A 23,877-nucleotide genomic window follows, 5' to 3' on the forward strand; every position below is an offset into this window, starting at 1 on the left:
GGAGGGCAGAAGAAGGACGAGAGGCGACTGACGAAAAGAAATGGGAAGGGAGGAGTCCAACAGTGCTACAAAGTAACCATTGTCAAAGCAGTTGGCTGAAAGAAAGAGGGAGCGAGCCGAGTGTCCCCCCCAGCTGATACTGAGGAAGGACACAGTGCAGTGGAAGGGTCCGTCCTCCAATCTAGGGAAACAAAGCAGTCCCGGAACCTGGCGTCCGATAGACACGGAGGTCGCAGTTACCGGGCAAGAATTCACTATTCACCGAAAACGCCTGGGAAAACTGGAGGCAATCTGGCAGAAACAGGGTAGAGACCAGCATCTCCTACCATAAACCAATCACACGGACACATGATTCACATGTCAGCTGGCACACCCCCTCCCTGCTGCCTCTAGAACGTCTCTCACATACACCCCCTGCTCTCCTCTGGCGTTGCTTCGGCCCTGCCTCATTTCTAACCCTAACCCTGCCTCCGGGCTCTCCTCACTCCAGTTCATCCTCCACTCAATGGTCAAACTGACCTTCCTAAAACAGGGCTGACCGTATCCTACCCAGTCCTTCCCTCTTACCTCTGGAATCACATAGAAAATCTTCTCTTTGGCTTCCAAAGTCCTCCACAACGAGGCCACCCTTTCTGGTCTCCTTATGCTCCCCCCGGCCCCCCATACCCTGCGATCCTTCAACTGGCTTCCTTTCCACTTCTTGAACTGTTCACTCCTTCCCCCCAACAGGGGTCTTTTTCTCTGGCTGCCCCTCCTCACTGCGCTCTCCTGGCCTCCCTGGCTTCTTCCTTCAAGTCCCAGCTTCTTCCAGAAGCGATTCCTAGTCCTCCCGAGGGCTCTCCCCACTCTGTCCTGCATCTGTCCAGTTCAGACAGCCCATGGTGGGAGTCCGCTCCTTCGGGGCAGGGTCTATTTACTCTCAGGGCTTAGCCTGGCGCCTGCCAGTAGGAGGTGCTTCATAAATGCCTGCTGACTTGATGCACCTTGGCTCAGTCCTGGGCCAGTTGGGTCAGAGGGAGCACGGAGAGACCCGGTTCGCAGTGGCCAGCAGCTGCCCAGCTCCAGGGGGTGGGTTAGAATGGCGAGGCGTCTCCCTCCCTTCTCTGGGCTCCTCAAGAGTGGGCAGAAAGAGTCACTCCAGTCTGGGTGGCCTTCGTGTCCTCCAGAAGCTTCTGCTCCACTCGGGGCTCCCACAGAGCTTTACCAGGAAGTGGGAATGGAAAGAGAAACCGGAACGTCCGCGCCACTCCCCGCTTCTCCTCCCCTCCTTGCCCTCCTCTACAGCAAGGAGCGGCGGGCATGGAAAGGGCAGAGGGCCAGCCTTCCGCGTGCCCAAGCGAGGGACGGGCAGCTACGGAGGAGCAGAGAGTTGTGAAAATGAACCGCGCCTGGCCCTGGGGTTGGTCGGTCCCGAGCGAGGACCCGTGGCTGCTGCCGTCCAGACCTTTGCTCTTCCAAGGCCCAGCCTGGCCACCGACTTCTCCCTTTGCATATCTGAGGCCCGTGAAGAGCTCGCTAAGAGGCCGCGTGATGTCTGCAAACTCGGGCAGCTCAGATCCCCCGAAATCCTGCAGATTTTATTTTCTGCCCGTGGCAACGAGGATTCAGGGTCGGGACGCTGGGGGGCTGCTGCGCAAGGGTGCAGGGCACGAAGCCCAACAGCGGGCAGCGGCCCAGGGCGCGGGTTCGGGGAGCGAGGAGCCCGCCCGGCGTGCCATTTGTCAAGCGCTCGCGCGTGGTCTCCGGCCTCGGCTCCAAAAGGCCCGTCTCGTGATGCTTGGACGGCTTCCCGTGAGGACGCGTTCCTGACACGTGGCCCCTCGGGCTCCAGGTCCCTTGTCCAGATGCCAGGCCTTCCGTCCCCCAGAGGAGCCCGCGCTGAGCCATGCGCAGCTTCTACGTCTGGAACTCGTCAGCCGAGACCCCGGCTGGCGACGTCTCGGGGCGGATGGCAGGGACCAAGCCCAGCTCGGGAGACCCCCCCCCCCCCCTGAGCCTCAGACCCGACCCCGGGGCACAGCCTCTTCCCAGAAGACACCTGGGCCAAACGTGCCAAGCAGGCAATGAGGGCAGCGTCCTGTCTGGGGCCCACAGGTTGGGCCTGAGGGCGGGACTTCCTGCCTCGCCAGCCAACGCCTCTGGAATAAGTGAGCCGCCCCCGTGGGAAGGGGGACAAATCAGACCGTTTCCTCCAGAAGCCCGAGCTGGGGCTGGCCGCCTCGCCTGGGCCGGGGGAGTCCTGCAGCTTGGGGGGGCGAAGATGCGAGGGAGTCGGGGACGAGGCCTCCTGGTGGCTCCTTGCAGGCGGGGGCCGCGGGACAGGCCCAGGGGGGCACCCAATGGTCAGTGCCTGGGAGGGTGGCCGGAAGCGGAAGTGGGACAGCTTTCGGGAGGGGATGCCGCCTGTTCGAGGAGCCCGTTCGGCCCCGGTTTCTGGGTGCGTCCAAGAGCCTGAAACGTCTTCAGGGGCTCCCTTGGCATAAGGAGGGATTTCTCCCCGGCGCCGAGGACCCGGGGGCCCAGGACGGGCGCTGCCGGAGGGGCCCCGGCCACGACACGGACACGGCCCCTCCAACACGCATGCAGGCACCCGCCCGGTTCTGGTCCCCGGGCCCCCGGGACGCCGCGAGGCCGCCACCTACCTGCTCGGTGCTTGTGGGCTCCGACTCGGCGGCCGCGTCTCCGCTGGGCTCTGCTGGGCTCGCCGGGCTCGGCAGGCATCTCTCCGCACCAGGACTCACTCGGAAACTCCGCTTGTTCAGAGGCGGCAGAGCCTCTCTGCCGGGGTCTCCCGAGGGCTCGGGGCTGCCCGCTGCCTCTGGGCGGGGACTGGCTGGCCCGGGCTCGGGCCCAAGGCGCCTGCTCTTCTCCCCATCGTCGCCCCTCCCAGCCCCGCCTGCCGGCGGCACCCTCTCCCCGGGGGGCTCCGCGCCGCGCTCCGATCTGACTCGGTGCTTGGGCTGGGCCTTCGCGGGGAGAGGCCCATTTCTGCCCTCCGGAAAGAGCTTCCTGTAGTCTGGAGGAAACAGGTCGGAGGCGGCCGGCGGCTTTTTCCTGGCCGGAGGGGCCCCGCTGGCCAAAGACATGCAGAAGCTGCCCGGCTCTGGGGCCTCCATCAGGAGCCGGGGGAACGTCTGGACCTTCCGCAGGCGGCCTTTCTTCAGGAGGCCTCTGTCCAGCTCGCCGGGGCAGAACCCCGAGTCCAGGAAGAAGGCAGCCAGTTTTTCCTTGGACAGGCTTTCCCGGTCGTCCCTCTCCCCGGCCAGCGGCCTCGGAGGCAAACTTCTGCTGCCGTCCCCGGCTCGCGTGTCTGGCGTGCCGGGTGCGCCGCCCTCCGGCCTCGTCTCCTCTGGTTGGGTCTTGGGGCCTGTGCTTTGCGGGCCCGTCCTGCCCCTCCACAGGTTCTCATTCACATCTGGGGGGACAAACATAAAAAGTTAGGACGGCGGGAGGCAGGAACCACCAGAAGTCACTGGCTGGGGGCCCGGCTAGAGACAAGCAATCCATCACTCCTCCCCTCGGACCCGGCGCCAAGCACACCCAGGAAGAAGGAGCCAGCGACTCCCCCGAACCTTCTCTCTCAGCCAGAGCGCTCTTCCCGGGCCCGCCGCCATGCAGGGCCAGGCAGCGATGGCTCCGTGGGACGTGGCCCCGACAAACCCTTCCGCGCGCTTCCTGTTCTCTTGGGCACGACTACGCTAGAGGTGGAGAGACTGAGGTCCATCACCCGGGGCCTCCCCACCATGCCTGCCCATCCAAAAGGCACCACTGTCTTCCCTGAGGAGAGCTCAACAGTTTTCCCTTCTCCTCCCCCAGGGAAATCCTTCCTTTCCCCACTTGGGCCTCCGCATTGGCCCTTCTGAAGAACAGTGCTCTCATGGGACCGGAAGAACACATGCAGGCAACGCCTCTCTGTCCTGGGGGTCCTGTGCGCCTCTTGGGCAGCAGCTAGTCGGGACAGCCAATTCGAGGGAGGTCAGGGTTAGAGGTTAGGCTCCGGGAGCCCTGGGTGTGAGCAGAGGCAGCAAGCAGGGAAGGAGGCAGAAAGGGTAGTGATGGAAGGAGGAGAAGGAGGAGGAAGGAGGAAGAAGGGAGGGAGGGAGGGAGGGAGGGAGGAAGGAGAGAAGGAAGGAAGGGAGGGAGGGAAGGAAGGAAGGAGAGAAGGAAGGAAGGGAGGGAGGGAGGGAGGGAGGGAGGGAGGAAGGAAAGGAGGGAGGGAGGGAGGGAGGGAGGAAGGAGAGAAGGAAGGAAGGGAGGGAGGGAAGGAAGGAAGGAGAGAAGGAAGGAAGGGAGGGAGGGAGGGAGGGAGGGAGGGAGGAAGGAGGGAAGGAAGGAAGGAAGGAAGGAAGGAAGGAAGGAAGGAAGGAAGGAAGGAAGGAAGGAAGGAAGGAAGGAAGGAAGGGAGGAAGGAGGGGAGGAAGGAAGGAAGGAAGGAGGGAAGGAAGGAAGGAAGGAGAGAAGGAAGGAAGGGAGGGAGGGAAGGAAGGAAGGAAGGAAGGAAGGAAGGAAGGAAGGAAGGAAGGAAGGAAGGAAGGAAGGAAGGAAGGAAGGAAGGAAGGGAGGAAGGAGGGGAGGAAGGAAGGAAGGAAGGAGGGAAGGAAGGAAGGAAGGAGAGAAGGAAGGAAGGGAGGGAGGGAAGGAAGGAAGGAAGGAGAGAAGGAAGGAAGGGAGGGAGGGAGGGAGGGAGGGAGGGATGGAGGAAGGGAGGGAGGAAGGAAGGAGGAAAGGAGGGAAGGAAGGAGGGAAGGAGGGCAGGAGGGAGGGAGGAAGGAAGGAAGGAGGGAAGGAAGGAAGGGAGGAAGGAAGGAGGGAAGGAAGGAAGGAAGGAAATGAAGGAAGGGAGGAAGGAAGAAAGGGAGGAAGGAAGGGAGGGAGGAAGGAAGGAGGAAAGGAGGGAAATAAAGGAAGGGAGGAAGGAAGGAAGGGAGGAAGGAAGGGAGGGAGGAAGGAAGGAAGGAAGGAAGGAAGGAAGGAAGGAAGGAAGGAAGGAAGGAAGGAAGGAAGGAAGGAAGGAAGGAAGGAAATGAAGGAAGGAAGGAAGGAAGGAAGGAAGGAAGGAAATGAAGGAAGGGAGGAAGTAGGGAAGGAAGGAAGGGAAGGAAGGAAAGAAGGAAGGAGGGAAGGGAAGGAGGGAAGGAGGGAGGGAGGGAAGGGAGGAAGGGCCTTCTGGAGACAATACCCCCAAAGGGGCCCTCTAGTGGCAAGTGTCTTGGAGCAGAAAGGAGACTTTTGGCCCCGGGAGCTCAGGGACCACACATCACCCCACTGGGGCCACTTCATACTGTTATGTGAGCACTGGCGCCGTACAACCAGTCCATTCCCCTAACTGTACCACTGAGGAAAAGGAGGCTGCCCAGGTTGGTTCAGCTGGTGGCTGGGTCTGGCCAAGCCTTCTGGGTCCAGGACTCTCGGTCCCCAGGCTCGGGTTCCTCCAGGCCTTTCTCTTCAGGCCAGCGAGCAAATATAGAGATGCCCAGATGTGAAGTCCAGGAGCTGTATCTGGGTCCGCCACTGGCTCTCTTGGGGAATCCTCAGACCGATGCCGAGAGCCTCAGGGTGCTCACCAGGAACACGGACCCGTCCCCCCCCCCCCAAGTGGGCCAGTCCCCCCACCAGCCCTTTCCCACGTGCCACCAAACTTGCCTGTGGGCTCCTGGGCATGCCCTCGCTGGCTCCTGTTTGCTGGGGGGGGGGAGGGGGGCGCTCTTACCTTGGACAGGCCCGGAGGGTTCAATGGAGAGCACCCTTCTCCCGACGGCCGACAGGTCCCGACAGATCTGGCACGAGGAGGCCGCCTGGACTTTCCCTTCACACACGGCAATGATGCTCTAGACACGAGGCAGACACCGACGAGGGAAGCGTCTCCCAGGCTGCCCTCCCCATCCCCCCGGCGCTGGGCCGAGCGTCCGCGCTAGCACCCACACCCTTGCCAAAGGCATGTTGCCCACAGCGTGCCGCCGACTCTGGGGGCTTGGACAGGGTCTCCGGGCCCCTCTGCAGGGCCCGCAGCCTCGGGGACTGCTTGGACCGCAAACGGCCCTGGCGGGGGGGGGGGGGGGGCGCGGCAAGCCTCTGTCTCGCCGTCTGACCCAAGCGGGCCGCTGCTGGGCCGCCCGCTCAGAATCTCCCGGCAGCTCTGGGGGAACTGCAGACGCCTGGAAGCAGCCGAGGCGTGCAGCGGCCGAGGCGCGCGGCGCCGTGGAGAGTGACGGGCCCTGCTCTGTGGCCCGACAAGGGGCCTCCCTGGGTCTAAGGGAGGCAGGGAGGGCGCCACGTGGCACCCCCCGGAGAGCAGCGGCCGAGCGGGAAGGTGGGCTCATGGCAGAATGAGAGGAGCCCTTTCTAGGGGTCCCCGGGACCCTCGAGGATCCGGGGTGGCCGTGGGCAGCCGCCGCCCCTCCCGCTAAGCCGTGCCCCCCTGGGGAGTTCTCAGGATCTTTTCCGGGGAAGCGGGCAGACCAGCGACCCCCGTTCTCTGGACTCTGTCCCCAGCCTGCCCCTGGGGGCCTTCCCAGGCCCTCCGCCATGGAGGGGCTCAGGGCGGCCCTGTCTGGGCCTCCTTTGCTCTCCCGGGGTGTGCCGTCTCCCCTTTAGAAGGGAAGCCTCCTGCGGGCAGGGCCACGGATCCGGCTTTCCCGGGGCTCGCCCGCCTCCGCTCCTCCACCGCCAGGGAACCCGGCCCGGCTCACCTCGATGGCCGGCCTGCTGCTGGGATTCTCCTCCTGCATCTGCTCCAGGAGGGCCTCCAGGTCCCCACAGAAGCGGGGCTCCAGCTCGGCTCCAACCCCGTATTCGATGGCAGCTTTCAGGGTGGCCCCCAGAGAATAGACGTGGGCCTGCGGAGAGGGCAAGCCTGAGCCAGCGGGGAGCCTGGCCCAGCGGCCGGAGAGGAGCCCTGGCCGAGGGCTGCCGAAAGCAGGGCGGCTCCCTTCCCTCCCGGGTAGCGCACGCAGCTCTCTGGGGAGGCTGGGAGCCTGCGGGAGGCGCCGGCCTGATCGGAGAGCAAGCGACCAGCCTGCTTCTCTTGGGGGAGGGGGACTCTTTGCACTTGGGCCGCTCCAGGCTCCCGGGGGTCGGGGCCAGGAAAGGCTGCTCTGACCCGGGCAGTCGCAGAGCTGACCTCGCACGGAGCGTTAAAGACCTCGGAGAAAGCTCGCAAAGCCTCGGCGTGGTTCCGAGCATCCTCGGCTCGCTCTGCTGGGCCAGTGACCTAGGCCGGTCGGCTGTCCGAAACCTAGAACACACTGGCGAGCCAAGGCCTCTCCGGGCTCTTCTCCCAACCAGGGCTGGCTGTGGTAAGACCCAGCTCTGACCTGCCGTCTTTCGAGCTCGGAGCTTCGGCTCACCCCGATGGCCCAAGACCTCTGTTTCTCGGGGCGTCACAGCCTCCTACTCGGGGGACGAGGGGGCCAACTGGCGTCTCAGTCTCCTGTTCTGCAAAGGCACACAGGCCAGAGGAGCTGGAGAGACTGGAGGCAGCCAGCACAGCGGGGTGGGGGCTGTGCCGTCCCGGCTGGGCCCCACGCAGCGGTTTCTCCTAAACTTGCCGAGAGCACTTCCTGGTGACAGGGCCTCCACAGGGCCTCCACACGAAGCCCCAGGCCTGAGTAGGGTCTGCTGAACCCCGCCTCCCCCGGGAGGCCCAAGCTGGAACGTGGGGCCGAAGGTCAGTGGCCAGACGTGGCCAAGAAAGAGGGGCACTGGCCTTGGGGTCAGGGGCTCATGGCCTTGACCCTAGGCCAGGCCCTGCTAAATGAGGATTATGCCACTGGCACCCTAGACTCCAGGGGGTTTCCCCAAGGAAAGCACTTATGGACAAAATGGATAGATGGTTTCTGGGGGCTCTGCCTGCCTCTAGTCTCTTCCCATTCCTATCCATTCTCCATCCAACCACCGGTGATTTTCCTAAAGCTCAGGTTCATTCATGTCACTCCCCTGCTCAATAAACTCAGGTAGCTCCCTAGCATCTCTAGGATCACATACAAAAAGTTCTATTTGGCATTCAAAGCCCTTTCTAGCTTGCCCCTCCCACTTTTCCAGCCTTCTTACACCTTACACCCCGACATGTCTTTTTGGGATCCAGTGACACTGGCTTCCTGGTTGCTCCATGAAGAGTACCATCCGTCTCTCAGATCTGGGCATTTTCTCTGGCTGCCTCCCTGCCTGGAACCTTCTTCCCTTCTCATTTCCACCTCCTGCCTTTTTAAAGTCCCAACTATAATCCTACTTTGAAGCTCTGTCTCTCTACGTTGTTCTGTTTCCCCCATCGGCTTAGAGAGGAGATTATTAAGGAGAGGGTGATCAATGGTGTCAAAGGCTACAGAAAAACCATCAGATTCAGCAACTGAGAGATCCCTGAGAACCTGGAAGAGGATTGTTTTAGTCAAATGACGAAGCCAGAACCTGAAGTGTTGTTCATCCTTCGTTTTCAGAGGACCAGTGACATCAGGAGCTAATGTCTTGACTGTGTGTGAACTGGATTTAAGCGAGGCAGAGCTGCACTCTCATTTCTCTTCCAGAGGCAAGACAAAAGTCAGGATGCTTAGCAATGGCCCGGGATGCAGAGGATGACCCTGAGGTCTTTGATGTCTGACCAAGCTCTAAGCACTCCACAGAAGCTGCTTCAGTCATCTTCATGGCCTTTGGCACAAACCGTTCTCCTCTGCCCATTCTCCTGGGGGAAGTCTTCACATGCTTGGGGTAGACACCCTGCTAACTCACCAGTGGGCATGAAGACTGGCAGTTACCCTTAAGCTGGTTTAACCTGACTGCCAAAATGGTTTTTGCAGCATATGGCCACTGCAAATGCTACATCTTCTGGGAGTCCAAAGTCAGAGTTAAGACTGTAGAGAGCCAGGAATAAAAGGGAAGGAGAGGAAATGGAGGCATCTATTGCAGATGGCCTCCTCAAGTCACAAAATAGAGGAAAGATGGATCAAAGGAGGGGGCAGTTTTTCTTTTTTTTTTTTTTGGCAGATGGAAGAGACATAGGAATGTTTGTAGGCAGTGGGGAAGTAGCCAGTAGATAAGGAGAGACTGAAGAGCGGTGAGAGATTAGTTAGAAGGAGCAATCTTCTGGAGAAGATGAGATGGAATGGGCTCACTCATGCATAGAGAGGTTTTGGCTCTGACAAGAAGAGCCACTTCATTGTGGGAGACAGGGCTGAAGAAGGAGACGGAGAAGAAGGCATCTGGGTGAGGTGAGATGAAGAGGAGAGAAAAGAGGTCGTTCTCAGTCAAAGACCTCAATTCTTTCCCAATAAAATATGGGGCAAGGCTCTCATCAGAGGGTAGAGGTAGGGGGGAACATGGGAGGTTTGAGGAGGAAAGAGAAAGTTTGGAAGAGCTACTGTGGATAGGGAATTAATTAAGGAGGCTTAGAAGGATTGCCCAGCAGCAGTGAGGACCCAGCTGAGGATGTGTAATGTAAATGTATAGTGAACCAGCCAGAACGGTTACACAATTTTCTCTACCTTCACTCGGCAACACACATGTAGAGCACATGATGGGAATGGCCCAAGAATGGTAGCATGATGAGGAGGCTAAGGACTCCAGAGAACATTGTAAAGATGAACTGATTTACCAAGGGGTCAAGGTGGGGAAAGGAAAGAAGAGTAACTAGTGCAGAGGTAATAATGGGTTAAGAGATCAGTTTTCAATTAGTGATAATAGCACCTCAGATAAACCTCATTAGCTATGATCCTGCCTCCTCAAGTCACAAAATAGAGGAAAGATGGATCAAAGGAGGGGGCAGTTTTTCTTTTTTTTTGGCAGATGGAAGAGACATAAGAATGTTCACTGTGCAAAGCTGAGGGGTTAAGAGACTGGAAGCTGAGGTGTGGATGAAGGAATGAGCTTTGGTCCTGGGGGGTAGAGGCCCAAGCGAGTCACTAAATGATGGCTAGATGAGGCATACTGGGTTTGAGAGCTGTAAATGATCATGTAATAAAGACTCATCCTGCCAAGTCCAGCAGCTATAATCTCATCCATTCCAAGTCAAGCAAGATATTTCACCATGATAGATTTATGTTCAGCATTTTTCTCGATACCAATTCATGAGGATTCTCAAAAGATCTTTGCTTTCATGTGGGACAGTGCCCAGTGGATGTTCACTCGTCTTCCACAGGGATTCTGTGACAGCCTGAGCCAATTCTCTCAAATTTTGAACAGAGACCTTAAAACAATATCATTTAAGGAAAGTAAAATAGTGCATTTTGTAGATGATATCCTTCTAGCATTTCCATCTGCTAAAGTGTGTTTGAGAGATAACAAGATTCTTTTGATTGAATTATATAAACGTGGACATAAAATCTCTAAAGCAAAACTTCAGTGGGTTTTTGCCTCATGTTGAATATCTTGGTTTTGTGTTGTCAAGAGGGTTTCAGAAGTATCACTAAGAAAAGAATAGCTGATATCCAGAAACTGTGTAACTGAGTGCACCTAAGACCAAGAAGCAACCTCAGAGCTGTTCTTGGGACAACCGATTTCTGTAGACAATGGATAGCTGGGTATAGTGAAATTACTAAATGTTTAGCAGATTGAACAAGGAATACAGAACAGAACTCAAACCTGAATGTCTGCAAACCTTAAGGAAGCTTAAGGAAGCGATTTTATCTGCACCAGCTCTTGGAGTCTGAGACTATACTAAACCTTTTCAATTATTTGTGCACGAGACCAAAAGTATTGCATCTAGTGTACTGACAAAGACTTTAGGACAAAGTTATCATCCAATTGGATACTATAGTTGTTAGCTAGATCCAACTGCTGCAGGTACAGTTCCTTGCTTAAGGGGTATAGCTGCTGCAGCTGTGTTAGTTCAAAAGTCATCTGATTTAGTTTTGGGATGCCCATTGACAGTATTGTGTTCACATCAAATAGAAGCACTAATGAAGAAATTTTGTACTCAAGCATATTCAGACCAACGAATATCTAAGTATGAAATTATACTTCTAGGTAGTGAAAACATCACATTGAAAAGGTGTAGCGTATTAAACCCAGCTACTCTTCTTTCTGATTTGCCAAAGAATGGGGAACCATTACATGAATGTTTAGAAGTAGTAGATCTAGTGGATATGTCGAGGATGGATTTAAAAAGATACTCCGATTGAAAATCCAGATTTGGTTTTATTCACAGATGGATCTTCATATTTGTGTAATGGAATTAGATGTACAGGTGCTGCCGTTGTCACAGAATTTGAGACACTGTGGTATGGATCATTACCTAGTAACCTTAGTGCTCAAACCGCAGTTGATCCCTTTAAAGCAAGCATTTCTTCTGGCAGCTGGTAAAAGTGCAAACATTTACACAGACTCTCATTATGCTTTTTCTGTTTGCTATGCTACAGGAAAAATCTGGAAACGAGGTTTTATTACTGCATTGGGAAAACGAATTGCTCATGCAGAAATAATAACTGAGTTGTTGGATGCTATCCAGAAGCCTAAACAGCTAGTGGTAATCCATTGTAGAAGTCATACTAATAGAAGAGATTCAGTTTCTAAAGGAAATCATAGAGTTGATATAACTGCAAAATTTGCAGCCAGAAATGTTCCAGTGTATATATTATGAACTTATCAACTATAGAATCTGATGATCTAGAAAAAGCTTATGTAGATTCAGAAATACAAAAATGGAAAGAGAAGTTTGGAGATAGAAAAGAACATGGTTAGCAGATACTGGAAAGCCTCTGTTACCAAAAGACCTGTATACCTATTTGTATCAAGCCATTTACACAAAAGGTTATTTTGGTACTCAAGCTGTAATTGACACTGTAAAGAGACAATGGGTTGCTCCTGGAATAAGTACTGTAGCAAGTATATATATATATATATATAACAAGTAATAAGATCTGCTCAAGCTGTTCTGTTTGCCAAAAATTCAATCAAGGGGCATTCAGACAGAAAGGTTTAGGAGGTAGACCTTTAGCATATTGTCCATTTGAGAGTTTGCAGATTGATTACATCAGCATGGGGAAAGCTGGAAGATACAAGTTTTGCTTGGTAATTGTTGATAGATTAACTAAATGGCCTGAAGCTTTTCCATCAAATACAAATACAGCTAGCTTTGTGGTGAAAGTGTTGCTTAAGGAAATTATACCTAGATTTGGAGTACCATCAACAATAGACTCTGATAAAGGATCCCATTTCACTCAAGACATCCTGAAAAGAGTCTATGAAAATCTGGGAAAAACACCAACATCTCATGTGCCGTATCATCCCCAAAGTTCAGGGCTAGTGGAGCGCATGAATAAGGAACTAAAGACTATGGTGGGGAAGCTCTTTGCTGAAACTCATCTCAAATGGCCAGAGATTCTTCCCATAGCTTTGTTTTCCCTACGTAGGAGACCAAGAGCAGATTTGCATATATCATCCTATGAAATGCTCTTTGGACATGCTCCACTACAGGCAAAAACTTGTAAGACTATCTATACATCTCTCTTAGGAGGAGATTGTCACCTCGCTTCCTACTTAAGTGCTTTACAACAAAGACTAAAAGAATTACACGATATGGGAGTATGAATTCAAATTGGTCCTTTGGATCATTCTCTCCAGTCACAAACCAGGAGACACGGTGTATGTAAAGAATTTTGCTCAAACATCAGCGTAACGCAGGAAGGTTGGTTAGGCCCTTCCTGCGTTGGTTCCTCCATCTTCAGTAAAAGTTTTGGGTAGAGATTCCTGGTATCATTGTTCACATATAAAATTAGCACACGGTATAAATAGTGAAAATGTGCAAATCACTGAGGAAGAAGAAAATGAAGAAGAGATCGCAGGAAGATAGGATCATCAGTCAAATAGAGCAGTAGGGAGAGGCCCATTCCTGCGGAAGAGGATAGAAGAGGACGATGCAGATGAAGAGAATTCAGGAATGAATGGACATTGATGAAAGGCTGAGAACTTATGGATTTAAGCCTTTGGGAAATTTGCAATGAAGAGGATCACAGGATAAATGGACGGATGATTTTCTACTCTGGGTAATGGATGATAGTAAATAATAACAGCGTTTATTCACATACAAACGCCAGTATGTTTACTTCTATGGGACTGCAGAAGGAGATTCAAGAGGAAGGCAGTAGGGCTGAGGATGTGGCATACAACAGTAACATAATCTTATATAACAGTAACACGGACGTTTAAATGGCAAAACAAGATGACAGCAAAAGTAGCAACACAGTAAAGCAAACACAAACAGAAACATGGCTCGGTTACATTGAATCACTGCTTAAATGAGTGAAATAATGTATAGTTAGGAGGGTACCAACAGTGTGACGATTAGCTATAGACGGGTTATTTACTAACAAAATGTACCTACATCCTGGGAGTTAGTTAAGATAAAGTAGGAAAACTAGATACTGACCTGCACTGCCTCATACATTACACAACACAAACAACATGACAGCACCTATCAAACAAAATTGTAAACAAATATGTAAATATATGTAAATAGGGTATATAATAGGATTGCAAATTAATTATATTATAGTATATACTTCTATGTAAACTATGTAAATATGAGGTGATCATACGTGTGTATGTGCACATGTGTAACATACGTGTATATGTCTGCATGTATCATGTATATATGTAAATAATGTACGTAGCTCATTAATATCTTCTGTTACATGTATTTGCGTAAGTGAGTTTGATGCTCAAAGTAAAACTTATGCAATGTTGTGTTTATTGTAATGTTCAAATTTTTTCTCTAAGTTGAATGTTAACGTACTACAATGCTAGTACATTGTTCTGTTTAGCTGATAAAAGAGTATTTTACGTTTGATATTTGCACGGACGTTACGTTCATCTGTTTGGTGTTATTTGCTGTTCTGGTTTGGCTTCTGATTGACTTTGTACTTGTTCGTCATTTACTTCGTTTTTCCTTTTCCTTTTCCCTTGTTACAATTCCTTAGAATAGGTTAGTGTAAGTTGGAGTGAGATAGTTGAGTGCAGGTTGGTTGCTATTTTGGGTAGATTTCTTAGTTTAGGCAACTGGTAAGTATTTTAGACTGTGTCGAAATTCAAAAATCGTGTTTCCAACACGATTTTTGATTTGTGCAATAGGGGGGAATGTGATAAAGGATGGAAAGGCTTGCAATGTGCAAAAACGGAAAAGTGCAAACCTAGCTATGATTGACAGTGGCATGTGACCAAGGGCCACATGGGAGCCTGAGCTGGGGGATCTGGGAAGATTGTGTGTCTGCTCTCTTGGAAGGATCTAGTCTGCTCTCCTAAAGACCTTAAGACAGCGGTTCTCCACCTCTCCGTTTGTAGCAATGAGCATACATGATGCACATCAGGGATTTACATTCCGAATCATAACTTGAAGTAGCCCCCAGCATCAGTTTTTGGTTTGGGCTCACCGCAACCCGAGGAACTGTAGTGCGGGGTCGCGGCCTTAGAAGGGCTGAGAACAACTGCCTTAAGAGAAGTTTACGTGTGCTCAAACTGCGGAGGGCGTTTTCCCCTGTACCTGGCTGCTGGCAGCATTAGTCTTACTGGGACACCAGGAGTGGCTTGGACAGCTAACAACAAAGGATCCTGCCTCTATCTGACTTCGGACTCCTGCTGTGAGGACTGCGGTAGGTGGTTACGTTTTTAGTTAAGTAACATAGTTAATATAGTTTAGTTTTAAGAATAGGAATAAGAATAGGTGCACCCCTGTGCTCTTCTTCCTTTCCCTTCCCAAATAGTAAAGCAGATTTATTTATGCTTCCCTTCCGCAAATCCTATCCTAACACCATCCATCCATCTGTCTGTCCATCCATCCGTCTGTCATCTGTTGAGATCCCCCAGTGGAGGAGAGGAGAGGAGGATTTTGAGCCAGACAGAAACTAAACCCATCGAGGAAAGAAGAGGAGAGGCCTGGAGGCCAATAGACAGCAGCTTCCAAAAGGTGGATTGGATGGTAGAAATGGCAAACGCCGGCCGATCCAGTTGCTTCCGCCTTGGGGGCTCTAGGCGACGCCCCAAGACTTCTTCACTAAGTCAGAGAGGGCTGCAGCTGAGGAAACCACAGATAAATGCTCGCGTGCATCTGCTGAATCTTGGGGAATTTTGCTCCCTGTGAGGAGACGCCAAATAATACGAGCCTGAAGAGAGGGCAGATGGGGAGCAGAAGTAAGAGTGGAGATTTGGGGAAACAGAAGGACGCAGGAGTCTCCAGGAGGTGCCGGGGAGGGTGGGTTGTTGTTGAGTGCTATCTGACTCTGTGACCCTTGGACCTTAGTGATCCACGGCGTTTTCTTGGCAAGGATACTGGAGTGATTGACCATTTCCGTCTCCAGCAGGCAACCAGAGGCTCAATGACTTGCCCAAGGTCACATGGCTGGGAAGGGACCAAGGGCGGATCCGAACTCAGGTCTTCCTGCCTCTAGACCCAGTGCTCTAACCACTGAGAAACAGTTGCTTCCACCAGGGGGTGAGGATAGTCAATAGTGTCAAATGCTTTGGACAGATCAAGGAGGAAGCCTGAAGACGGGCCATCAGCTGTAGCAGTCCAGGTTCTGACGATGAAATGTTGACAGGAGGTTTCAGTAGAGTAGGTGGGTGGGAAGTCAGACTGTCAGAGGCAGCAAGGTGGAGCCAGGAGGGGGGATGGCCTTTTTCTTGGAGTTTGAGAAAAGGAAGGGAGCTTGAGGGGATGTCAGGGTCAAGCCGAGGCACCTTTGGGTGCCAACGGATAAGGAGAGCCCGAAGATGAAGGGGAGACAGAAGGGGGTGGCTGGGTTCAAGGGTAGGTAGAGGGCTTAGTGCTGAGAGAAGGCCCCCCCTTCGCCTCTCGGAGTGGACCGAAGGCTGTGCCAATGGGGTGCTGATATTTAGAGCATCTGAAGTACAGCCTGGGAGAGGAGACGGTACCACGGACGACATGCTCCGTTTTCTTGGCAAATCGTGCCGAGAGAGGCTGACAGGGAGTCCGGCGGGGCTGTGCCAGGACCTCGCTCACAATATCCTCTTGGTGTGGGAAGAGTGGTTGCCATGCTGCAGTGGGACCTGTGCCAGACGAACCATCTGGCAAGGTGGCACCCAAGCTGCGAGCCGACAGTTTGGTGAAAGGTGCCCGGCCTCGGTGTGGTCACAAACACGCTTTCTCTAGCCCCTGCCTTTTGCTTTGTCGTCGGTGGGTCAGTGGGCCAGCCCTGCCGAGGGGGGGAGCTATTATTCTGAACAAGGAGAGACCCTCTCCTCCTGGACAGGCAGGCCCCTTGGCTGCAGGGACTCTCGTCAGGAAGTCAGGCCAGGGAAGCAGAGCCGGCCAAGGAGGCCGAAGGACAATCAAGGGTGGCCACCAGGGCACCGGGAAGCTCGGTCCACCTTCCTGCCACTGGGCTGCTCGTTGGAAGCAATCCCTTAGTTTCTCCTTCACCATCTCCTCAAGCGGCATCCAGGGGAGACTGGCAGAAAGCCGGTGCCAGAGACGAGGGTCTCGACTCCCACAGTGCAACAGCTTCGGCACTAGTGCTTGGAGATAGCCGGGCCCGACTAACAAAGGGCGCTCCGAAGCGCGTTCCCGGCTCCCCGGGGCAGGCAGAGCTCCCTCGCCCGGATGGTGGACCCATCCAAGGTCCCCGTGCCTTTGGGAAAGCGAGGGCACGAGAGGGGATGGCACAGGAACCGAAGAAAGGCCTCCTGGAGGCCAGGTACCGGCGCCCAAAGACCGAAGGCAAATGGCGCTCCCATCGTGTGGGGGCAGCTTTACAAACTTTTCCACTTCAATGTCTTTCACGCACAAGTATCTTTGTGCACACTCATCTATCCGGGGTGCTCAGGGAGGGGTAGGATCTCTGGTGTGGAGGGCTTGTCGTGCCCTCCTAGGGCAGCTCTCCAGCCTCTGACCCCCACCGGACACCCGGCTCTCCCGCGTGGCTCCCAAGTCCAAACCATGTCCGTGCCAGCGGCGCTGGGTCACCCAAGGGACAGCTGAGGCGGGAGGCCACAGGAGCTGAGCCCAGTGCCTGAAGGAAGCGGGGATTCTAAGAGGGGGAGGTGAGGAGGGCGTGTGCTCCCGGCATACTGTGGCAGGTGGCGTGGCGCACACACAGTGTAAAGTAGGGTAATCAGCGCATGCCAGGCGGTGCCAGGTTAGAGAGGGTCTTACCTGGTGACAAGCAAACTGGAATTTCTATTCACTCATTGGGGTAATGGGGAGCCACAGGGGCTTCATGAGCAAGGGAGGGACACGGCTGCGGAGGAGATGGCCTGGAGAATGGTGGGGATGAAACTCCATTAGCCTTGGCGCCAGGCAGATGGACAAAGGAATAGCTGAGTGGGAGGCAGTGGAGTTGGCCCAGCAGGACTGATGGCCTACAGGCAAGGGAAGAAAGAGATCCCTTTCCAGCTCTTCCCCCACAGAGCAGCAGATGCGCCTTGGAGGGCACAGAGCCTGCCTCTACTGTTTCCCGTGGGCTTTTGGCTTGTGCAAGTCAGCGGGTGGGCGGCCCCCAATCGAAGAGTTAGCCGAAGGCAGCTGCAGCCACGAGGCCAACAGAGATGCCCCAAGTTGGCAGAAGAACCACTGGGCAAAGTCTGCTGAGAACAGCGCCTGGCACGCACTCGCCAAATGCTGACTCGTCCAGCGGGTCCCCCCCCCCCCCGGCTCAGCCGCTTGCCGAAGGATTTCTTTGGCCTTTGCCAAATGGTGCCCCAACGCCAGGACGCCCGGGGAGTGCCGTGCAGGAGAGCATTCTGGGAATCTTGGCTATGCCCAGCTCCGAGGGCAGCTCACACGGCGGCCCTCCCCGCAGGGGGAGGAGGGAGCAAGCCATGGACGAGGCTGCCAGGGATGCAGAGGGCGGCCGAGGAACTCCAGAGCTGCTCTCCCTGCGTCGGCCATTGCGGCCCCAAAGGGCCACGTGCCCAGGCAGATGGGAAGAGGACGCACCACAGGGAGGGCTCTGGCCAAATGAACTCGGGAAGGGCTGGGAAACAGCCAGTCCAGCATCCCCAGAACGTATTCCCAAAGAGCAAATGAGATCATGTTTATCAAAAGGGCTTAGCACAGTGGCTGGCACATAGTAGGTGCTTACTCCGTGCTCGTTCTCTTCTCTCCCTCCCTTCCCAACGTGCTACAGAGGAGAGAACGGGTTTGGGGAGCGACAGGATCTGAGTCCAAATCCTGGCTCTGAGAGAGCCTAATTCAATTGACCTAAGCTCCTTGACTCAATGTTCTCATCTGTAAAATGGGGAAGAACAACACTGGACTGGGGGGCTCGGACCTAGGATTCTACGGAGGCTTGTCTTCAGTGTCACCAGGCAGTCCGCACCTCTCCAGGGTGCTGATTCCTGGATCCTCTTCGCCTCATGCTGCTTTCCTCCGGCGTTTGGGGTGGCCTCCGTGGGCAGCACCAGGCAGGGATTACAGAACCTCAGGGGGCATCGCCTCGTCTGATCAGCCCTGAGGAATGGGAGGCCGACCCCTCCAGGAAGCCCTTTCCCTTCCAGTCCTCTGCCACTGCCTGGCCACATCAGTAAGCGGGGAAAGACTCTTCCTACCTGAGGAGGAGCAGAACGAGAAACCGGAAGCCTCAGCCCCGTGACGAAGGCCTGCGCCGGGTCGTTGCCTTGTCCATATCTAAGCCAGGCAGGCCACCTGTCCAGGGAGCAGGAGGTCTGCTCCCTCAGAGCCCTGGCTTCAAGGATGAGAGAACCCAGGTGGGCCGTGTCTGTCCCAGCGCTCGCTCTTCGTGTCCCTCCTGGAAGTGCTCACGGCTCGCCCCGAGTTCCTTGGACGCCTTCCTCAGGGGTTAAAGGTGTCTGGGGGCCTCAGAGGCACTCCTGAGGGCAGCGAAAGGAGAACTTCTTCTTGAGCCTGGCTCTTGCTGGATCCTCATTAGCAAGCTGCGTGTGGACTCAGGCACCCCCGAAAGGGCCTTTTGCCTCTACGTATTTCTGCCTCTTTCCCTCTTCTCCTCCGTCCACAGCAAAACTCAAACCAACTTTCTCGCAATCCGTTCTGGACCTGGAGAGCTAAAAGGGATCTTAGAGGAGGAGCCTCACTTGGGGGATGACTCTGAAGCCCCGAGGGAGAAGCAGGTCAACAGCGTTAGGCAGAAGAAGCAGTTCTTTCAGGCCATTCCCTCCATGTCTCCAGGAGACACACAGCCAGGTGGAGAGAGAACAAAAAGCACGAGAGCTATACAACCGGCCCATTGCAAGAACAACTCCCAGCCCTGGCTCACTGGATAATGAAAACAACCTCGAGAAGGGACACCTCCTCAGCATCCAGGGGTCTGCCGAGTGTCTCTCCCAAAGCAGAGGACTCTGGGGCACATGGGACAACCCGGCACCCCCTTCCCCCACCAATTTTGCCTCCAAACACTGCTGTCAACAAGCAGGCTGATTCCCACCATCCAAAGGACTCCCCATAGAGCCTGGCCACTGCTGTGCTGAGGATGCTGCGTCTAAAGATCCGGCTTGGAGAGAACTATGTAACGCAGTGGTAGGCATGGTTAGAGAAACGACCCAAAATAAGAAGCAGCAAATTCATCTGAAGGAATAGGTGGTCATGATGGAAAAGTGGGAAGAAAGGGGGCCTGGCAGCACTGGATCTCAAACTATACTTAAGAACCATGATGGCCCAAAGAATTTGGCATGGGGCAAGAACCAGAGAGGCTGGGCAGTGCAATCGATAGAGATGGAAAAGAGCCCAGTGACTCAGTGTTGGAGGAACCCAGAGATCCCAGCCATTGGGGTAAGAACTCAGGAACGTTTCTCTGGGAAACTGGACAGAAGTCTGGAAGAAACTAGGTATGGAGCAGCATCTCACACCATCACCAGGGAAGGTCCTCCCGGGTGTGTGACTTGGCCCTAAATGGTAACAGCAGAACAAATCAAAGGAGCCTGCAGGGAACGAACGTGCCACATCCATAGGGAGTTCATGAGTAAACAGAAGAGGCTCACGGGGGATAAGATGGATGACTCTGATTACATAAGATCAAAGGCTTCAGGAAAAGACCAATGCAGTGAAAATTAGAGGAGAAGCCGGAAACTGGGGAAAGTGTTTCCAGCAAGTTTCTCTAATAAATGCCTTCTTTGCAACATATACAGGGAATGGAGTCAAATGTACAATAACTCACTACTAATTGGAGAAAAACGACGAGATATCACTCACTCTGGCCAGCTCGCCAAAAAGGGAAATGCTGGAGGAGATGGCGAAAGCAAGTCCTTTAGTGGACTGTGGTGGAACCGTGAGCTGGCCCACCTATTTGGGAAGAACATGGAATCTTCAATACTTTCTTTTCTCCCAATCACCTACACGTAAAATCATTTTTAACATCCGTTTTCCAGCATTTTGAATTCCCGACTCTCCCAGCCTTCCCTGAGATGGTGAGCGATCTGATAGAGGTTTCATGTGTGATCGAGCAAGACATCTCCATAGTGACCGTGCTGGGGAAGAAGCCACCCATTTTTCAAAAACCCACAAAGAAAAGAGTGAAAAAGAGCAGGCTTTGACCTGCGTCTGGGCTTCCTCTGCAGGCAGAGGTGAAGAGCAGCATTTTCCAGCCTGGGCTCTTCGTTTGTGCATCCCTGAGAAGAGCTGAGCCAATGCACAGTCGCTGGTCTTTGCATCACTTCACAGAGCTCTTCCCAGGCTTTTCTGAAATCCTCCTGCTCACCCTTTCTTAAAGTACAAGGGAATTCCGTCACAAGAATGTACCACGGCGTGTTCAGCCACGCCGCAGTGGAATGCCAAATCCCTCAACGTCCAATTCTTTGCCACCACAAAAAGAGCTACTAGAAAGACTTGGGTTCCAGGGGGCCCCTCTCCCCTCGACACAACCTCCTGGGGGACAGAGGCCCAAGAGCGGCAATGCTGGATCAAAGGGGATGTGGAATTTGAGGGGCTCTGAACAGGGTTCCACGTGGTGCTCCAGCAGAATGACCGGCTCACCGGGCACTAGTCTCCTGATCTTCCACCCCCCCCCCCGGCCTTACGTCAGCCAATCTGAGAAGCGTGGGGCAACCCCTCGCTTGTGGTCCTGATGGGCGCTCCGGTCGTCCGTCGTGGCTTAGAGCATTCTTTCATAGGCCGGCAGACGGGTTGGATTTCTTCATGTGAGCATGCCTGCGCCTATCCTCGGGCCAGGAATTCCAGGAGAAATGGCGGCCAGGGGCCCGGAGATGCCGTCTCCAACCATCTAAGAGACGCGCCTCTGACCGGCCGGCCTTGGGAAGCCAGGAGGTGGAGCGCTTCTGGCGCACCTACTGTGTGCCGGGCGCCACACTAAGCGCCAGGGGATTGACAAAGGAGAAGCAGACCTAGAAGCCAGCCTCCTCCTGGCCGCCCATCTTTCAAAGGCATCCAGCTGAGGGATGAGTCTTGTCACCACGGAAAGCAGGGTCCGAGGAGGGCCAGCTTCATGTCCGAGAGGGGGCGGCCATCTTTCCAGCCCCCCCATCTCCTCCTGCTCCTTTCCCTCCCCCGCCCCCACAGTGTCAGTGGGTTTGGTTTCTGCCTTCTCTGGCACCGTCTCTCATACACGTTCTCCCCTTTCTACTCCCGCAGACACCAGGCCCTTCCTGGTGTCCCCCTGCCTAGTCTTCCCTCTTCCACTTCGCTGCCCACTTGATTTGCCTGGAGTGCAGATCTGATCCCGCCACCCCTGCTCCGTAACCCTCGATGGCTCCCTCTCGCCTCTAGGAGACGCCAACACTGTCCAGAAGCTCGCCCATCCTGCCCTTGGGTCTGCCGTTGCCCTCCCTCCTCCCGACGCTCTAGCCTGGCCTGCTCTGCCTACAGTCACTGAGAGCCCTGCCGGCACTGCCCGAGCCAAGGCTTGGAGCTCCGGGACTCCCCCAGGCGGAGGAGCAGCTTTCCCAGAAGGCCCCAGGAGGCAGGCGGGCTGGAGCCGGCCCCCCGGGCTGCGGCCAGGACAAAGGGGAGAAGGGCCGGAGGCTTCCCTGGCGGGAGAGCAGCTCTGACTTACCTCGAACGTGTTCCCCGTGACGTCGAACTCCGGAGGAACGAAGGCCCCTTCGGGATCATCTTGGGGAGAGGGAGAGAGAGAGAGATGAGGCAGCTTGTTCCGCCCAGCCCAGGGCCCGAGGCCACAGTGGACCCCAAGCGAGCCACCGATGCCCTCCTCCAGGGAGGGGTGGCAGATGGAGCTCCCCAGGAGGGTGCAGGGGGCAGCCTGCGGGAGAGACTCGGCCTCAGGCACCCAGCTAGGGGCGGCTGCCTCCCCTTGTCTGCTCCCAGCCTGGCCTCCTGCCTCGTCCGGACTCCTCTGGGCACTGAGGAGGAAGGCAGCCGCCTCTGGCCCCCGCGGTCCCCGTTCCCCGGAGGGGGGCTGCCAGAGGCCTGGAGGCTGTTGGGAGCAGAGCGTCCCCTGGGAGGAAGAGCGTGACTCTCCCTCGCGGGGCACAGAGTGCTGGGGAAGGAGGCCCGTGTCCTGCTCTGCTTGGCTTTGGGGTGCGGATGCGTCCAGCTTGGGGGGCGGGCTCCGGCCTCCCCCCACAGCCTAGCACGGGCGGGCTCTGAGCCCCCCCACAGCCTAGCACGGGCGGGCTCTGAGCTCCCCCCACAGCCTAGCACGGGCGGGCTCCGGCCTCCCCCCACAGCCTAGCACGGGCGGGCTCTGAGCTCCCCCCACAGCCTAGCACGGGCGGCCTCCGGCCTCCCCCCACAGCCTAGCACGGGCGGCCTCCGGCCTCCCCCCACAGCCTAGCACGGGCGGCCTCCGGCCTCCCCCCACAGCCTAGCACGGGCGGCCTCCGCTCCCCCCACAGCCTAGCACGGGCGGCCTCCGCTCCCCCCACAGCCTAGCACGGGCGGCCTCCGCTCCCCCCACAGCCTAGCACGGGCGGGGCCCCCCCACAGCCTAGCACGGGCGGGCTCCGGCCTCCCCCCACAGCCTAGCACGGGCGGCCTCCGCTCCCCCCACAGCCTAGCACGGGCGGGCTCCGGCCTCCCCCACAGCCTAGCACGGGCGGCCTCCGGCCTCCCCCACAGCCTAGCACGGGCGGCCTCCGGCCTCCCCCCACAGCCTAGCACGGGCGGCCTCCGCTCCCCCCACAGCCTAGCACGAGCGGCCTCCGCTCCCCCCACAGCCTAGCACGGGCGGCCTCCGCTCCCCCCACAGCCTAGCACGGGTGGGCTCCGGCCTCCCCCCGCAGCCTAGCACGGGCGGCCTCCGCTCCCCCCACAGCCTAGCACGGGTGGGCTCCGGCCTCCCCCCACAGCCTAGCACGGGCGGCCTCCGGCCTCCCCCACAGCCTAGCACGGGCGGGCTCTGAGCTCCCCCCACAGCCTAGCACGGGCGGCCTCCGGCCTCCCCCCACAGCCTAGCACGGGCGGGCTCTGAGCCCCCCCACAGCCTAGCACGGGCGGCCTCCGGCCTCCCCCACAGCCTAGCACGGGCGGGCTCTGAGCTCCCCCCACAGCCTAGCACGGGCGGGCTCCGGCCTCCCCCCACAGCCTAGCACGGGCGGCCTCCGGCCTCCCCCCACAGCCTAGCACGGGCGGCCTCCGGCCTCCCCCCACAGCCTAGCACGGGCGGCCTCCGGCCTCCCCCCACAGCCTAGCACGGGCGGGCTCTGAGCTCCCCCCCACAGCCTAGCACGGGCGGGCTCCGGCCTCCCCCCACAGCCTAGCACGGGCGGGCTCTGAGCCCCCCCACAGCCTAGCACGGGCGGCCTCCGGCCTCCCCCACAGCCTAGCACGGGCGGGCTCTGAGCTCCCCCCACAGCCTAGCACGGGCGGGCTCCGGCCTCCCCCCACAGCCTAGCACGGGCGGGCTCTGAGCTCCCCCCACAGCCTAGCACGGGCGGCCTCCGGCCTCCCCCCACAGCCTAGCACGGGCGGCCTCCGGCCTCCCCCCACAGCCTAGCACGGGCGGCCTCCGGCCTCCCCCCACAGCCTAGCACGGGCGGCCTCCGCTCCCC

At 56.3% G+C, this 23,877-nt stretch overlaps 1 protein-coding gene across 8 annotated transcripts in view; it reads right to left on the bottom strand.

Moving 5' to 3' along the window:
* Positions 1-23,877, bottom strand: part of KNDC1 (kinase non-catalytic C-lobe domain containing 1) — a 68,364-nt gene that overhangs the window by 36,528 nt on the left and 7,959 nt on the right. For 5 of the 8 annotated variants that reach the window (XR_008911402.1, XR_008911403.1, XM_056794796.1 and 2 more), the window contains exons 3-7: positions 21,921-21,979; positions 13,355-13,399; positions 6,690-6,836; positions 5,711-5,828; positions 2,643-3,415 (exon numbers count right to left, since the gene is read on the bottom strand). Coding sequence is in view for 6 of the 8 variants with exons in the window: in XM_056794796.1 (XP_056650774.1) it covers positions 2,643-3,415; positions 5,711-5,828; positions 6,690-6,836; positions 13,355-13,399; positions 21,921-21,979 (1,142 nt within the window). In the remaining 2 variants the exon portion in view is untranslated. The other 3 variants (XM_056794805.1, XM_056794793.1, XM_056794804.1) reach the window with 2 other exon arrangements.

Source organism: Monodelphis domestica, chromosome 1, assembly GCF_027887165.1.
Source record: "Monodelphis domestica isolate mMonDom1 chromosome 1, mMonDom1.pri, whole genome shotgun sequence".
Taxonomy (NCBI): Eukaryota; Metazoa; Chordata; class Mammalia; order Didelphimorphia; family Didelphidae; genus Monodelphis; species Monodelphis domestica.